Source organism: Rhinoderma darwinii, chromosome 4, assembly GCF_050947455.1.
Source record: "Rhinoderma darwinii isolate aRhiDar2 chromosome 4, aRhiDar2.hap1, whole genome shotgun sequence".
NCBI lineage: Eukaryota > Metazoa > Chordata > Amphibia > Anura > Rhinodermatidae > Rhinoderma > Rhinoderma darwinii.
Genome location: NC_134690.1, coordinates 195,236,982 through 195,254,802, shown reverse-complemented (window position 1 = coordinate 195,254,802; position 17,821 = coordinate 195,236,982). Strand labels below are relative to the sequence as shown.

The window sequence follows — 17,821 nt, the reverse complement described above, 5'->3', positions numbered from 1 at the left end:
GCATCATTTATGATGTGTACGCTGTAAAAAAATAAAATAAACACGGCTTTCATTCACTTATTAATGTGAGGTGCGATGAATTTACCCTCCATGTTCCTCACATTAATAGTAATTAACCCCATCATGTACCTCGCACATTAACCCAATATGACTGAGAAACATGATGGGATTAATTACTATAAATGTGAGGCGCGTTCAAAATTCATCACACGTCGCGCCTCACATCAGAAAACGGAAGAATTTTTTTTTTATTACTGTTGGCAAAAGTATCGAAATTGGTATCGAAATCGCAATACTAAACGAAGTATCGGTATCGAAGTCCAAATTCTGGTATCGTGACATCCCTAGTCTACATATTGTCTACACACAGGTTGTGTGTTACCTTGTGAGCCTGCAGTCCGGTACACAGGCTCCCGGGATGCACGGAATCCGCCACGGATCTGAGGGAAGCCGGTATTAGCCGCCAGGGAACATCTCTGTAAGATCCTCTGGCCCGCCCTTTCCTCTCATTCCCTGCCTCTCAGATCTCGCGCGATGAAGCAGCCTATCTGCGCATGCGCGAGTTCAAAGAGACAGAGAGTCCTGGGTCCTGCCGCCGATGGCCATAGTGAAGCGCTCCTGCACGAAATGGTGAGTATATCTTAAATTCTATATTTAAGGGTAAAAGTTGGGGGTCGTCTTATACGCCCAGTCGTCTTATACGCCGACATATACGGTACAAGTCTTCCCGCAAAAAAAAAGCCCTCATACAACTGCATCGGCGGAACAATAAAAAAGTTATGGCTCTTCAAATATTGAGACACAAAAACAAATAATTTTGAAAAAGCGCTTTTACTGTGTAAAAGTAGTAAAACATACAAAAACTATACAAATTTGGTATCGTTGCAATCGTAACAAGCCGCTGAATAAAGTTAGTGTTATTTATACCACACGGTAAACGGCGTCGATTTAAGACGTGAAAAAGTGGCGAAATTTCCGTTTTTTTTCTATCCCCCCCCCAAAAAAAAGTTCAGAAAAGTTAACCGGTTAAAGGGAATGTGTTGCCAGCAAAACATGTTTTTATTTTTTTTTTAATTAAACATTTAGTGTGTAGGTGATTAAACATTGTTCAAATTTTTTTTATTTTTTTCACGAGTCAGGAAATATTATAAATTAGATTCTAATTTATAATATTTCCCATTGCTGGTCACTAGATGGAGCTATTCCCAAAATTGCAGCATTGCATGTGGTAAAGCAACCACATTGCTTTTTGCTGCAAAATTGGGAAAAAAGCACTCGCTCTAGTGAGCTCTGAGAATCCCCCCCTCCTTTATCCTGGCTAGTGCCGGGATAAACGAGGGGTTTGAACGGTCTAATCTCCTACACTGTGTGTCGCCATTTTTTGAGCTAACACACAGTGTAGTAGGTTTACATACAGCAGTAAACACACACAAACACGAACATACATAGAAATCTCTTACCTGCTCCTGCCGCCGCGGCTCCCTCCGGCCCGTCCGCTCCGTCTACTGCCGCTGGTCCAAGTGCACAAGTCCGGAAGCCGCGACCGGAAGTAGTAATCTTACTGTCCGGCCGCGACTTCCGGTCCACAGGAAAATGGCGCCGGACGGCGCGCATTTCAAATTGGACTGTGTGGGAGCGGCGCATGCGCAGTTCCCACACAGACGGCGTACACAGAAGTGGATGGGACGGGACCCGTTCGCAGTCCCTATGGGACTGTGGCTGCCGTATTCCATGTCTGTATGTGTCGTTAATCGACACATACAGAAATGGAAAATAAAATGGCAGCCCCCATAGGGAAGAAAAAGTGTAAAAATAAGAAAAAGTAAAACACAAACACACAAATAAATATAAACGTTTTTAATAAAGCACTAACATCTTTAACATATTAAAAAAAAAAATTGTGATGACACTGTTCCTTTAAGGACTAGGCTGTTTTACAGCTAAATGACCAGAGCAAATTTTACAATTTTGCTATGCGCTTCTTTAGATGACTATAACGGCAGGTGAATAAAGTTCATCTTTGAATTTTACACTCTTTTTAAAAGGACAGATAGGGCTTTGTTTTAGTGGCATTTGTCAGTATATATCATTTTAATTTTTTTCTCCAAAGTGGGCAAATTGGAAAAAAATGCAAGAATTTAGCAATTGCGTCAGTTTATGCTAGCATTTTTCACACAGTATGGACCACGGACAAAATTAATCTCATTTCACATTATTCCACTTCTCCCGTGCATGGGGATACCAAATATGTGTGCCTTATTCACTGTGCGGGCATGTGCCAGGGCTTGGCATAAAAGGAGGCTTTTTGGCCTTTTCGGTCCAGGAATTTTGCATTTGATTTTATAGCCGCATACTGTTTTCTGGGGGGTGTAATGCTGCTGAAACATGAGAAACACCCCATAAATGACTTCATTCACACAAGTAGACCCCACAAGGTTTCCTTCAAGGGGTTTATCATATTTTTAGACAGTCCAGTTTTCTTCTGAAAGTTTCTTGAATAAGATGGATCAAAATAAAATTAGCAATTTTTTAGCAAATGCGTCAGTTTATGTCAGCATTTTTCACACACGGTATAGACCACGGCCAAAATGAATCTCCTTTCACATTCTTCCACTTCTCCTGAGCATGGGAATACCAAATATGTGGGCCTTATTATCACATAGAGATGTAGGAGGGCGGACGATAGAAGAAGCTTATTTCACAAATCGCTTTTTTTCAAAGCTGGTTTTACAAAACTCAGAGTTGCTATAATACTTACAAAATATCTGCTCTTGAAGCAGAAATCCCAAAATATTCATCTAGGGGTATAATGGGAATTTATTTTTTTGGGTTTTCTAAAATAAGAAATTGCAGATGAACTTTAGAAAACATGCAAACATGACATCCACCCCCCACCCATTCCCTCCCTCACCCTTGGAGTAAAATCATGGGCAAAATAAAAAAGTTATGTAGGGCAAATATATTTTCAACAAATTAACTAAAATCTAATAATGCAGAACAGTGTGGTATTTTTTAAAACATGACTCAATGCACAGGCCTGGTTGCGAGGGACATGAGGGACAGAAATATCGGGAATCTTTGCGGTGCCCGTCTTTTCTGCAGACGCGGCACTTTTTCTGGGGGTTGCTTCTGGTTGGTGTTGGGGGAATCCGACTGATGAAGTGTCTTTCAGTCAGTCGCGTGACATCCTCAGACTGGGGGCATTCTCTGGTGTCCTGAACATCAAAAATGAGGCCTTCAATAATTTTCTCCTGGAAATCCAGGTATGTGTCTGCTTCTGTTTTTTCTTTTATAGAGCACAAATGAATTGTGGATGGCCACCTGTAGAAGATAAATGGCCACTTTTTTGTACCAGGTTTTTGTTTTTCGCTTTACTAAATAGGGCTGTAAAACCTGGTCGCTTAAATCCACCCCCCCCCATGTACTTGTTATATTCGGACAGGCTCACTGGTTTGTGCTTGTCCGACGTTGCCCCTCTTTCCCTCACTGCCACTGTTCCTGCGGTATGAATCGTGCTTAGCACATACACGTCTTTGCGATCCCTGAACTTCACCGCCAGCAATTCCTCAGATGCATAAGCACAGGAGTCCCCCTTTACCATGCGCTTCCCCACTAATTGCTGTGGAAAACTAATTTGGTTTTTGCGCATGGTACCACATGCCCCAGTCCTTGTAGCATGCAAATGCCTAAACAGGGGCACACTGGAATAAAAATTGTCGCAGTACAGGTGGTACCCCTTGTGACGCAGAGGATGCATTATCTCCCACACAATTTTGCTGCTGGTGGAAAGATCAGGGGGGCATCCAGGAACATTTATTGAGCGGTCCCGCCCTTCATAAATCCTGAAGGCGGTGGTATATCCTGACCCGCTTTCGCACAGTTTATAAAGCTTAACGCCATATCTTGCCCTTTTGGAAGGTAGATATTGGCGAAAGCTAAGTCTGCCATGGAAGTTGAGGAGGGATTCGTCCACACTTACATTCTGCTCAGGGGTGTAGAGTTGCAGAAATAAATTATTCAGGGGATTTATTAGCGGTCTTATTTTGAACAACCGATCCCGGTTTGCATCGGTACTTGGGGGGGCCTGTGCGTTGTCGTTGAAGTGGAGGAACCTCATTATTGTCTCATAACGAGACCTGGGCATTACTGCAGAATATACTGGGGTGGCTTGGGCGGGTCTTGTTGACCAGTAAAACCTAATGGAGGGCTTTTTGACAATACCCATATTTAGGGTGAGCCCCAAATTTTTTTTTTAATTCCTGCTAATTGGTGGGCGTCCAATCTCTGGCATGGGTGGATGAAGGTTTCTGCCTTATATATTGCGTGGCATATAAATTTGTTTCGTGGACAATCTGATTTAGGATGTCGTCCGTTATAAATAAATGGAAGTAATCCATTTGGACAAAATTTGTATTGTCCACGGTTATGCCAGGAGTGGCAGTAAATCCGTGGATTCTAGGCCCAAAAGATGGGGCAGGTGTCCATACAAGAGCCTGGACTGGAGGGACCAGGCTGTCCCCGTGCTACAGCTCTACTTGGCCCTGCGCTTTCATGTTCTGCAGTTTCAACTGCATCAGGGAGAACGTCCCCTGAAGATGAACCTGAAGTGACGCTGTCATCGTCACTGCCCAAAACAGGTTCCATCTCTGACGCCATCTCTGATGCGGTCTCCGACTCAGACCACAGCAAACAACTTCCTCGCCATAACGTCACTAACACAACCAATTTTTTTATTTTTTTTATAAAACACACAAACTAACTGGTATATAGATCTACACTACCGCTAACAAAAAAATAAACTGCTATTGCTATATATATATGGATATATATATATATATATATATAATTATATACTCCCTACCTGCCTATTCTAATAGAATAAAAGAAAGAAAGGTAGATAGATAGAAAAAAAGATAGATGGATAGATAGATAGAAATCTATCTATACAGAGAATGTTTTAGAGTGTAACTGTATTTTTTTTCACTGTATTCTTCTGGCAGCAATTCTCTCGAGTCTCTTCTTCTCCTCAAACTGAAACAATGTTTGAGGAGAAGAAAAGAGGCAGGAGATTTACTGCCAGAAGTGTCAAAATAAAACAAATGTGGTCGCTGTGATAGGTTTTCACAGCGACCACATGTTCAGGGACCATCAGATTGGTCCCTGATACTCTGCCCAGTGCCCAGAGCTGTTGGTAACAGCGTGGGTACAGGGCTGTGTGCACGCGATCGCGTGCACACTGTTTTATACGCAGAAATGCATGTGAGCGCTGTGATTGGTTGTCACAGCGATCACATGTTCAGGGGCCAAAAGATTGGCCCCCGACATTCTGCCCAGTGCCCATGGCTGTTAGCAACAGCCAGGGCACAGAGCTGTGTGCACGAGATCGCGCGTGCACAGTCTCTGAAGTGCCGCCGTAATTAGTCTATACGGCGGACTTCAGAGACCCTGACCGCTGGCCGTATATATACAGCCAGCGGTCGGGAACCTGTTAATCAATAAATAATATGTACCTCAAAATGGTGCTATTAAAAAATACAACTTGTCCCGTAAAAAACAAGACCTTATACAGCTATGTAGACGCAAAAATAAAAAAAATTGTAGCTCTTGGAATGCGACAATCGAAGAACGTAAAAAATGGCTTGGTCATTAACCCCTTCAGGACCCATCCGATTTTTTTTTAAAATCTGACATGTGTTACTTTATGTGGTAATAACGTTGGAATTCTTTTACCTATCCAAGCGATTCTGAGATTGTTTTCTCGTGACATGTTGTACTTTATGTTAGTGAAGAAATTTTGTCGATCATTTTGGTATTTATTTCTGAAAAACGCCACAATTTAGAAAAAAATTACAAAAATTTGCATTTTTCTAAATTTAAACGCATCTGCTTGTAAAACAGATAGTAATACCACACAAAATAGTTACTAGTTAACATTTCCCATATGTCTACTTTATGTTTGCATCGTTTTTTGAACGTCCTTTTATTTTTCTAGGACGTTACAAGGCTTAGAACTTTAGCAGCAATTTCTCATATTTTAAAGAAAATTTCAAAAGGCTATTTTTTCAGGGACCAGTTCAGTTCTGAGGTGACTTTGAGGGCCTTATATATTAGAAAATCCCCAGAAGTCACCCCATTTTGAAAACTGCACCCCTCAAGGTATTCGAATCAGCATTCACAAAGTGTTTTTACCCTTTAGGCGTTTCAAAGTAGAGGTGAAATTTACAAATTTTTTTTTTTTTGCCGAAATTCATTTCTAATACATTTTTTTTTGGAACACAGAAGGTTTTACCAGAGAAATGCAACTCAATATTTATTGCACAGATTCTGCAGTTTTTAGAAATATCCCACATGTGGCCCTAGTGTGATAATGGACTGAAGAAACGGCCTCAGAAGCAAAGGAGCACCCAGTGGATTTTGGACCTTTTTTTTTTTAGAATATATTTTAGGCACCTTGTCAGGTTTGAAGAGGTCTTGTGGTGCCAAAACAGTGGAAACACCCCAAAAAAGTTACCCCATTTTGGAAACTACACCCCTCAAGGAATTTATCTAGGTGTACAGTTAGCATTTTGACCGCACAGGTTTTTCGCTAAATTTATTAGAATTAGTCTGTAAAAATGAAAATCTACCTTTTTCTGAAAAAACATAGAAATTTTTAATATTTACAAGAAATAATAAAGAAAATGCACCCCAACATATGTAAAGCAATGTCTCTCGATTACGGCAATATCCCATATGTGTTAATAAACTGCCGATTGGACCCACAGCAAGGCTCAGAAGGGAAGTAGCGCAATTTGGATTTTGGAGCACGGATTTTGCTTGATTTTTTCGGTGCCATGCCGCCTTTGCAACGCCCTGGAGGGACCAAAACAGTGGAAGACCCCAAGTTACCCCATTTTGGAACCACCCCACAAGGAATTTGTCTACGCGTATAGTGACCATTTAGACTCCACGGGTCTTTTGCAGAATTTATTAGAATTAGGCGGAGAAAATTAAATATCACAATTTTTTTCCACTAAAATGTTGAATTTTCTCATTTTCACAAGGGATAAAGGAGAAAAACAACCAATTTTTGTAAAGCTATTTCTCCCGGGTACGGAAATACCCCACATGTGGTCATACATTTTTTTTCATTAGACATGAATTAACCCTTTCAGGACTGATCCATTTTTTGCTCTCTTATTTTCGTTTTTCACTACCCGCCTTCCAAGAGCCATAACTTAAGTGATGTGAGAGTTTATTTCTTGCGGGAGGAATTGTACTTTCTATCGATACCATTTAAAGTGCCATAAAAAGTACCGTGAAACTGAAAAAAAAACACAAAAAAAACAGGAAAATATAGGAATATAGGAAAAAAATCTGATTCCATTTTTTGGGGTATTCGTTTTTACAGCTTTCGCCGTGCGGTAAAAACGACAGCGATTTTGGCGGTTTAAATTATTTACGTTTTTTACGGTGTTCACCGTGCGAGTTAAATAATGGTATATTGTAATAGCTCGGCCTTTTACGGACGTAACGATATCAATTTTGTTTATTTTTTTTACATTACTTTAGAAGAAAAATGGGAAAAGCTTTTTTTTTTTTAACTTTAAACTTTTTTCTCACTACTAATAACTTTAATTCTTCTACACATTTTATTAGTCCCCTTAGGGGACTTGTCCCGCGATCATTGGATCGCGGGTACAATATGCTGCGATACTAATGTATTGCAGTATATTGTTATTTTCACAGACTCCTGTAACAACGCGATCGCTGTTCCTGTCCGTTAGTCCCGGGAGTCAACTGTAATACTCAGCAGACACCCGCAGCGTATGGAGCGGGCTCAGCACGTGAGCCCGCTCCATACATTAACCCCGGCACCATGACGTGCTATTAAGTCATAGTGCTCAAAGGGGTTAATGCACAGCGGATGGTGTGAATATTGCAATTTTCCACTGATATGCCATTTTAGTGTATAATATGTCGTGCCCAGTTTGTGCCCCTGAAGACAAATACCTCATAAAACGTTAAGCGAGTTCTCCCGGGTATGGCGATGCCATATATGTGGGCACAAACTGCTGTTTGGGCATGCTGCAGGGCTCAGAAGGGAGGGACGCCATTTTGCTTTTGGAGTGCAGATTTTGCTTGGTAGTTTTTCTGTTTGGGGTTTCGCTGGTATTTCAGTTTATAATGTGGGGGCATATGTAATCTGTGCGGAGAACATCAGGGCATAAGAATAGGGTATAATAATGCGGTAAATAAATAATTCATAGATGTGTGGCCGGTGTCGCACTGGTAAATGGTGTCGGATGTTACCCGCTTTTAGAAAACACTGCACATTTTGCATCGCCATATTCCTGGGAGCCAGAACTTCTTTATTTTTTCACCACCGGAGCTGTGTGAGGGCTTATTTGTTGCGGGACAATCTGTACTTTTCATTGGTACCATTTTGGGATACATGCGATTTTTTTGATCACTTTTTATTACATTTTTTTGCAAGCCGGGTGACCAAAAACAAGCAATTCTGACAATGTTTTTTAGTTTATTTTTTGCGGCGTTCACCGTGCACTATAAATGACCATTATATTTTATTCTGCAGGTCGGTACGATTATGGCGATACCAGATGTATATAGGTTTTTTTTATGTTTTGCAGCGTTTGCGCAATAAAATCACTTTTTTATAAAATAAATTTATTTTCTGTGTCACCATATTCTGAGAGCCGTAACTTTTTTATTTTTCAGTCAAAAAAGCGGTGTAAGGCCTCATGCACACGACCGTATTTTTTCCCACCCGTAAATACTGGCATAAATACGGGTCCGGTGTCACACGTATTTGACCAGTTTTGCACCAGTATTTACGGCCCGTGCCTGTAAATACGGGCCCGGTGTCACCCGTATTCCACCCGTATTTACGGGCACGTTTTTGGCTGCAAAATTACACTGCACTAATCGGCAAGCCCTTCTCTCTATCAGTGCAGGATAGAGAGAAGGGGCAGCCCTTTCTGTAATAAAAGTTAAAGAAATTCATACTTACCGGCCGTTGTCTTGGTGACGCGTCCCTCTCTTCACATCCAGCCCAACATCCCTGGATGACGCGGCAGTCCATGTGACCGCTGCAGCGGTCACATGGGCTGAAACGGCATCCAGGGAAGTCGGGAGGGATGCGTCACCAAGGCAACGGCCGGGAGACTGGACTGGAGGAAGCAGGAAGTTCTCGGTAAGTATGAACGTCTTTTTTTTTTTACAGGTTGCTCTATATTCTGATCGGAATTCACTGTCCAGGGTGCTGAAAGAGTTACTGCCGATCAGTTAACTCTTTCAGCACTCTGGACAGTGACTATTTACCGACATCGCCTAGCAACGCTCCCGTAATGACGGGTGCACACACGTAGCCACCCGTCATTACGGGAGCTCCATAGACTTCTATACTTCGTTATTACGGCCTCAAATAGGACATGTTCTATCTTTTTCAACGGCACGGGCACCTTCCCGTAAGAAAACGGGAAGGTACCCGTGACTAATAGAAGTCTATGAGCCCGTTATTACGGGTCGTAATTACAACCCGTAATAACGGGTGTTTTTACGGTCGTGTGCATGAGGCCTAAGAGCTTGTTTTTTGCGGGACGGGTTGTAGTTTTTATCGGTATTATTTTCGGGTACATGCGACTTTTTGATCACTTTTTATTCTCTATTTTGGGAGGGGTGGTGACCAAAAAAATAGCGATTCTGGTGTCGTTTTTTATTGATTTTTTTTGGGGTGTTCATTGTGCGGGAAAAATAACACTATAGTTTTATAGTTGGGGTCGTTACGAACGTGGTGATACCAGATATGTGTACTTTTTTTTCCTATAATGAAAGACTTATTATAGGAAAAAAATGCAGTATTTGTTTATATAACTTATAACTTTTATTTTTACACTTTAAAGCATTTTTATTATCTTTTTTCACTTGTGCCACTAGGGGACACTTGTACTCTAGCAGCGATCAAAGCTGCAAGTCTATTACACTACACACGTAGTGTAATGCATTCCAACTGTCATTGCGACGTGACAGTCACACTGACAGGAAGCCTCGGAGGACCGGCAGGAGGCTGCTCCTCCGAGGCTTCCGTACATGGAAACCCGGAGGTCATTGTCTGACCTCCGATTGCCACGACAAGCATCGGTAGCCCCCACGATCACTTCATGGTGTCTGCCGATGTGCTTCAAACCACTTAAATGCGGCGACGGCAATCCGTCGCCGCATTTATGGGGTTAATTGCCGAAATCAGCGGCGATGGTCCGCTGACCAGCAAGGCTGGAGCGTCAGCTGTCGGGGACAGCTGACCTCCCGGTTCCCAGACACTGTCAGTTAGGACAGTGTGCGCCGGGAACTACTCCGCAATAGTACTTCTGGATGCGGGAAGCAAGCCCTGTGCAGGACGTACTATTGCGGAGCAGCGCGTGAAGAGGTTAAGGTTTAAAATAGGCTGGTCATCAAGGGATAAAATAAAAAAATATAAAAAAGTCTACATAAAATACACACATATTCGGTATAGTCACGACCGTAATAACCTGCACAACAAATTTATAGTGTCATTTATGTGTAAGCTGTAAAAAAAGAAAACAAAAACTGATTTTTCACCTATTATTGTGAGGCACACGGTATTATGAATTTTGAACCTCCACGTGCCTCACACTAATAATAATGAACCCCATCATGTACCTCATACAATAGCCCAATGTTGTCCATTATGACTGTGAGAAACATGATTGTTAATTACTATTAATATGGTGCACACGGAGGTTCAAAATTCAGCACACCATATGCCTCAAATCAAAAATTGGAAGAATTTTTTTTTTTTATTGTTGCCAAAGATTTTTTTGGGTATTGGGAATCGTAATACTACACAAAAAGTATCAGTATCGAAGTCCAAATTCTGGTATCTTGACAACCCTAGCCTTATTGTTGAAGGACCGGTGCAGTCATGTAAAAATACATTGTATGAGATTTATTGGCAACCAATTCGATTCCATACGAATTCCTCAGCTTTCAGAGGCACTTTAGAAAATCAAAGGAGCAATACGTTTTGTTCCTAAAGGCAATTGCTCCACTTTTCCTTTGCAAGAATTTGGATAAAATCTGCTCCATTGAGGCCCTTTTCACATGACTGGGATTCCTGGCCATCTGACGGCCGTGGCACAAACGAGTAGGAACAATAGACCCCAAATGGGGCTATTCACACGGCCGATTTTTTTGATGGCTCGGTAAACTGGGCCGTCACAAATTGGAACATGCCCTATTTTGGGTCGTTCTCCCGGCCCCCATAGAAGTCTATTGGGCCGTGTAAAGCACGGCTGCGACTTGGATGTGATCCAAGTGACGGCCATGCTTTCTGCCACTCGCTCTCTTCTCCTCCTCAGTGCGAAGTGCATGTGAGGAGGAGAAATATTTTTTTTTGCTCCCTGTAAGAGCGGAATCCCTAATCCCCGGCCACAGCGCTGCCGAAGCTGTGGCCTGGGATTCCACTCCAGGAGAATTCCCTGACTTCAGCGTCCATATATGGACAGTGACATCATGGACTTCTCCTGGAATGGTCCCCTACTCCTGAAGCGGAATCCCCGGACAAAGCGGCAGATGATTTCACTCCAGTAGAAGTCCCTGACTGCACTGTCCATATATGGACAGTGACGTTGGGGACTTCTCCTGGAGCGGTCCCCTACAGTGGCGCTATTTTCAGGAAAAGGAGGGTGCCATCTATGGGGGTGCTATGTATAAGTAGGCTGTGTGGCACTACCTACAGGGGGAGCTGTGTGGCACTACCTACAGGGGGGGGGACACGATGTGTGGCACTACATACAGGGGGGGACGATGTGTGGCACTACATACAGGGGGGGACGATGTGTGGCACTACATACAGGGGGGGCAGTGTATGGCATTTACTACAGGGGGCAGTGTGTAGAACTATCTACAGGGGCTGCGTGGCATTATCTACAGAGGGAAGTGTGTGGCAAAAAATTGACAAATGAAATTCATCCGTTTTTAAAACACACAGGGAAGAAAAAACGTATGCAAAACGGGTCAAAATCAGCATTTAAAATCAGAGAAGTGTATGACGCTGACCAATCAGTGTCATCCACTTCTCTCCATTCATGTAATCAGCACATAGTGAACAACGCAGGATCACTATGTGCTGTCACATACACACACATTAACGTTACTGAAGCGTCCTGACAGGATGGAATGTCTATTCACAATCCCGACACTTTGGTAACGTTTGTGTGTGACTTACAGCACAGCAAGAGTAATCCCGCGAGATCACGCTGTAAATGACAGCACAACGTGATCTCGATGTGCTGTGCTGTAAGTCCCACACAAACGTTACCGAAGTGTCGGGATTGTGAATAGACGAACGTCCTGCCTGGAGGTGATGTCTATTCACTGTCAGGACACTTCAGTAACGTTAATGTACGGTAGGTGTATGTGACAGCACACGCTGTGCTGATTACATGAATGGAGAGTAGCGTATGACGCAGATTGGTCAGCGTCATACACTTCTCTCCACAATACCCACTTGGCCAAAAGTAAAAACACGCCCAGTTGGGCATTAAGAAAGTCATTAGCATAGAGATAAAATCGATCATAACTTGGTGAAAGTAGAGTTTTTCTAAATAAAATCTCATTATTTAAGAGATAGGGCACTTATAACTAGGTGACCGAGCCTCTTTCATTAAAAGTTTGGTGGGTGCTAGATACTCTCATATTGTGAAGTAATCTACTAACCCAGCTCGTCCTGTACGACCAACTCTGTGGACATATTCTTCAATGTTACGTGGAAAGTCAAAGTTGAAAACATGGGTAATATCATGCACATCCAATCCACGAGAAGCTAAATCCGTAGCTATTAATATTCTGACTTTACCTAAAAGTAAAAAAATATATGTTACCTAGATTGTAAAGAGGCATTGTTTCGCAAAACATAATTTAAAACTACAGAACAGTATCATCATAAGACCCCCTGGCCGTTCAAATTTATTACACTGAAATCTGGAGTGACTAATGTTCTAAGGGTCAACTCACATGTTGGTAAAAATTTGCAACATCTTAGGCCTTATTTACACGAACAAGTTTCACGTCAATGGGGCCATTCAGACATTCCGTGTTTTTCACGCAGCGTGCGTCCGCTGCGTGAAACTCACAGCATATCTTATACTTCAGCGTTTTTTGCGCATCACGCACCCATTGAAGTCAATCGGTGTGTGAAAATCACACGCACGCACTTCCGTGTGCTGCCCGTGATTCGCGCAACAGTTGCTCAAGAAATGAAGGGAAAAATAAAACCACCTCCTTCATTTCATTTTCTAAATCTCAAAACCGCGTAACATAAGGATGCCATATGCGCGAAAATCACGCAGCCACGCACCAAACACTGATGACACACGGAACTGCAACGCGCAAAAAATGCAGTGTTTTTTGCATGCGCAAAACGCACACGTCCGTGTAAATAAGGCCTTACAGTACAATGCATGTGGTTGGAGCTTTCAGATCTGCAGCATCTGAATTCTGTCACGGATTTGTTGTGGCTTTTCACAGCAGATTTTAAATCCGCTGCAGAGAATGTCTGATACGTGTAAGTTTTAAAGGGAAAACAGCTCCTGATTTTCAGACTTGTTTTTTAAGCCACGCGCGATTTTTGCTGCGTCTTTGGAGCTGTTTTTCTAGTCTGTGAAAACCGGCTCCAAAAAAACAGCTGAAGTAGTGACATGCACTTCTTTTGCGCAGCAGTTTTTTTACGTGGCCGTTTTTCAAAACGGCCGCGCAAAAACGGTCCCGTCGGAACAGAACACCATTTTTCCCATTGAAATCAATGGGCAGATTTTTGGAGGCATTCTGCTTCCGATTTTTCGGTCGTTTACGGCCCGAAAAACGGCCGAAAACATACCCTAACTGTAATAAAAGTTATTATACAAATCTCAAATTCAAAACAAAGTTTCTTCTATTAGGTGAATACCCAGGTTTTTGTCTTCACTTCGGTATTTTCGACACTGGTGTATTCTCCATGTTATTCTGTTCCGTTAATTTTACTGAAAAACCCTAGAAAACTTTCTTGTCCCCACTGAATTTAATGGGATTTTTATGAAAGCAAATGATGGCATCAGCTTCTGTTCTTACAGGTTTCTTTTGTTTGCAAAGAAAGTTAAGTGAATGACGATGAAACCAGGCAGTAACATTTTATGACCGTAAATCACACCACACATCAAACTATTAAATACTTCACGCTAAGCTTTAAAGGCTATATACACCTTTGCAAGTATTTTATTTTTTATTTTTTAAATGAAATCTTTGTGTTATGCATTTTTAAGCAACTTTCAAATTGACATTTTTTTATACGATACAGCATCTTTGTATCCTGTATACATAGAAGCTGTGTTGTTCTGGGTCAGTCGATCTGTCAGTTCAGCTGGACTGATGGCTCGGCTGAGAGCGAGTTTTGTGTGTCTCTGACACACAGATGTGATTGATATTTGCTGGATTCTGTGAGCCAGAGACACACAAAACCCGCTCTCAGCCGAGCCGTGTGTTCAGCTACACTGCCAAATTTGGCGGAGGAGAACACGATACAGCTTCTATGTAAACAGAAATAGAAATGTAAATAGAAGCTGTATCGTAAAAAAAACTGACATGCGCTTCTTTTTCACAGCCGTTTTTTTACGTGCAAGTCGGAACAGAACGCCGTTTTTCCCATTGAAATCAATTGGCAGATGTTTGGAGGCATTCTGCTTCCGATTTTTCGGGCGTTTACGGCCCGAAAAACGGCCATGTGAACATACCCTCATAATGCTATGTAAACTTAGTATACCAAAGCATTATTGCCTGTCAGTGTAAAACTGACAGGCAATCTATTAGGCCATGCCTCTGGCAGTTGTTGAAGACAGACCCAGGGGGCCTTTGTTAGGCCTCCTGCTGCCATGGAAACCTATCGGTGCTCCGCAACTGCGGGTATGAAGATGGGGTGACAGAGGGAGACCCCTCCCTCTGTCAAACACATTAGATGCCACTGTCAATAGTGACCGCGGCATCTAAGGGATTAAACTGCACGCATCTGAGATCTCATCGATTCCGACAGGATCTTGTGGTAGTACCCACGAGATCAGTGATGAATATATCCGTCACGAAGAGGGAACCAGCAACTGCTTGTGACGAATATATCTGTCACTGGTCGTTAAGAGGTTAATAGTCAATTTCAAGAGGTTAATAGTCAATTTGAAAATTGCTTAAAAGGCTATGTATGGTGCAACTTCCTAATTAACTTTTATTAAAAATTATTTTTACTTTTTCAGGTACAGCGGCTTTGTGCTGACACCTGAATCCGTCTGGTCAGCGGGATTGAATTGTTCAGTGAAAGTGGGATCCACCTGCTATCGATTACATCTAAGTTATGAACCTTGACACGCAGGCTCGAGCACATCCAAGTTAATAATTTAGATGTCGATAACAGGTGGAATCTGCGTGTCAAACACGCAAGACCCGCTATCACTGAACCAATCTGTACCGTTGAACTAACAGATGCAAGTTCCAGCACTAGATACAGCTGCTCTGTATACAGGCTAAAAATCAGATGTATCTGAAAGAGCAAATTTTTTTTAATAAATAGTAATTAGAAAGTTGCACCAAAAATACATTTCAAAGGAGGGGGGGGGGGGGGGGGCTGATGGTCATTTTACTGTGAGTGGGGGGCTGATGGTCTTCACCTCCGACCTCCAATTGAAATGAACAGGAAGCAGAAAAAACCTGTGGCGCTCGTTTGGAGTGCTTTTCTGCCTGTGTCTTTTGCATTAGCTTCAACAGATTAACCCCTTCCCGCTTTGGCCACTTTTGACCTTCCTGACAGCCTCATTTTTCACTTTATGTGGTAATATCTTTGGAATGCTTTTACATATCCAAGCGATTCTGAGATGGTTACTGGCAAAATTTGCTTGATACATTCAGTACTTAATTGTAAAAAAACACCAAAATTTTTATTAAAAATTTGAAAAATTAGCATTTTTCTAAATTTAAATGTATCTGCTTGTAAGACAGGCAGTTATACCACACAAAATTATTGCTAATTAACATCCCATATACGTTTACTTTAGATTTGCATCGTTTTTTCTGAACAGATTTTATTCTTCTAGGACGTTACAAGGCTTAGAACTTTAGCAGTAAGTTCTCACATTTTCAAGAAAATTTCAAAAGACTATTTTTACAGGGGCCAGTTCAGGTGTGAAGTGGCTTTGAGGGCCTTATATATTAGAAACCCCCAATAAGTCAGTCACCCCATTTTGAAAACTTCACCCCTCAAAGTATTCAAAACCGTATTTAGAAAGTTTCTTAACCCTTTACTTTGCTGTAATTCGTGTGAAACGTCGGAAATTTCCAAATGTAATTTTTTTGCAAAATGTGTTTTTTTGCAGAAATTCATTTTTTATCATTTTTTTTGTAACACAGAAAAGTTTTACCAGAGAAATGCAACTCAATATTTATTGCCCAGGTTCTGCAGTTTTAGGAAATACCCCACATGTGGCCCTAGCGTGCTAAAGGACTGAAGCACAGACCTCAGAAGGAAAGGAGCACCTAGTGGATTTTGGGGCATGGAGATGGTGCAAAGTGAAAACTTCAATTTTTCCCTACATATGCCATTTCAGTAGCAAATATGTTGTGCCCAGCTTGTGCCACTTGAGACACACCCCAAAAAATGTTAAAAGGGTTCTCCCAGGTATGGCGATGCCATATTTATGGAAGTAAACTGCTGTTTGGGCACGCTGTAGGGTTCAAAGGGGAGGGATCGCCATTTGGAGCGTGGATTTTGCTTGGTAATAGTTTTGTTTGGAGTATTACTGGTATTTTAGTTTATAATATGGGGGTACATGTAAGCTGGGCAGAGTACATCAGGAGCATAGTCAGGTGGTATAATAATGAGGTAAAAAAAAACAAAACAATAAAATAATCCATAGATGTGTGTTAAGCCTTATTCACACGAACGTGTTATATGAAAATCACGTGCGTCGCATGGACCTATGTAAGTGAATGGGGCCGTTCAGACAGTCAGTGATTTTCACGCAGCGTATGTGCGCTGTGTAAAACCTCGTGCTTTTCTGTTTGTAAACATAAAAACAGAGTGTCATAATGATGCCGGCTGTGCGAAAATCACGCAGCCACGCACCATATGCTGATGCCACACGGAACTTTTGCGCGCGCAAAACGGACACGTCCGTGTGAATAAGGCCTTAAGCTGCGACACAATCCTTTCTGCCCAGGCCAGTTTCACACTGATAGAGGTCCTGCCTTATCCCCCTTTTGGTCCACAGTCTGCGCCTTTGCTGGGAAAGTGTTGTCCTGGTATAATACGGGCACCCTCGCTTCCAGCGGATATGTTTGGGCCCTCCCCTTCCTGGTTCCCTAGATAATAATTTGCCTAATGATACAGAAGAAATGTTCCCCTTGGGTCTGCACAACTACATATTTTTTATTTCCTGACTTATTGGAGCCTTAACTAATTTTATTTTTTAATAGACGTAGTGGTATGAGGGTTGTTTTTTTGCGGGACAAGCTGTAGTTTTGATTGGTAGCATTTTAGGGTACATGCGACTTTTTGATCACTTTTTATTCCAATATTTGTAGGGCCAAAAAACAAAAATTCTGGTATATTTTTTTTACAATATTTTTTTACACAGTGCACTACGAGGAATAAATAACATAATATTTCGGTTCAGGACGTTACGGTCACGGCAATACCATATATGTGCAGTTTATTATTTTTTTCAATAATAAAAGGACTTGATAAGTGAAAAAGGGCGATTGTATTTTATTATATGTTTTAAAACCT

General features: G+C 41.8%; 1 protein-coding gene across 2 annotated transcripts in view; it reads right to left on the bottom strand.

Annotated features, from left to right (window-relative positions):
* DDX43 (DEAD-box helicase 43) overlaps positions 1-17,821 on the bottom strand; it is a 246,015-nt gene that overhangs the window by 34,005 nt on the left and 194,189 nt on the right. For both annotated transcript variants that reach the window (XR_012883166.1, XM_075862031.1), the window contains exon 14: positions 12,739-12,877. Coding sequence is in view for 1 of the 2 variants with exons in the window: in XM_075862031.1 (XP_075718146.1) it covers positions 12,739-12,877 (139 nt within the window). In the remaining variant the exon portion in view is untranslated. The remainder of the gene's footprint in view (positions 1-12,738; positions 12,878-17,821) is intronic.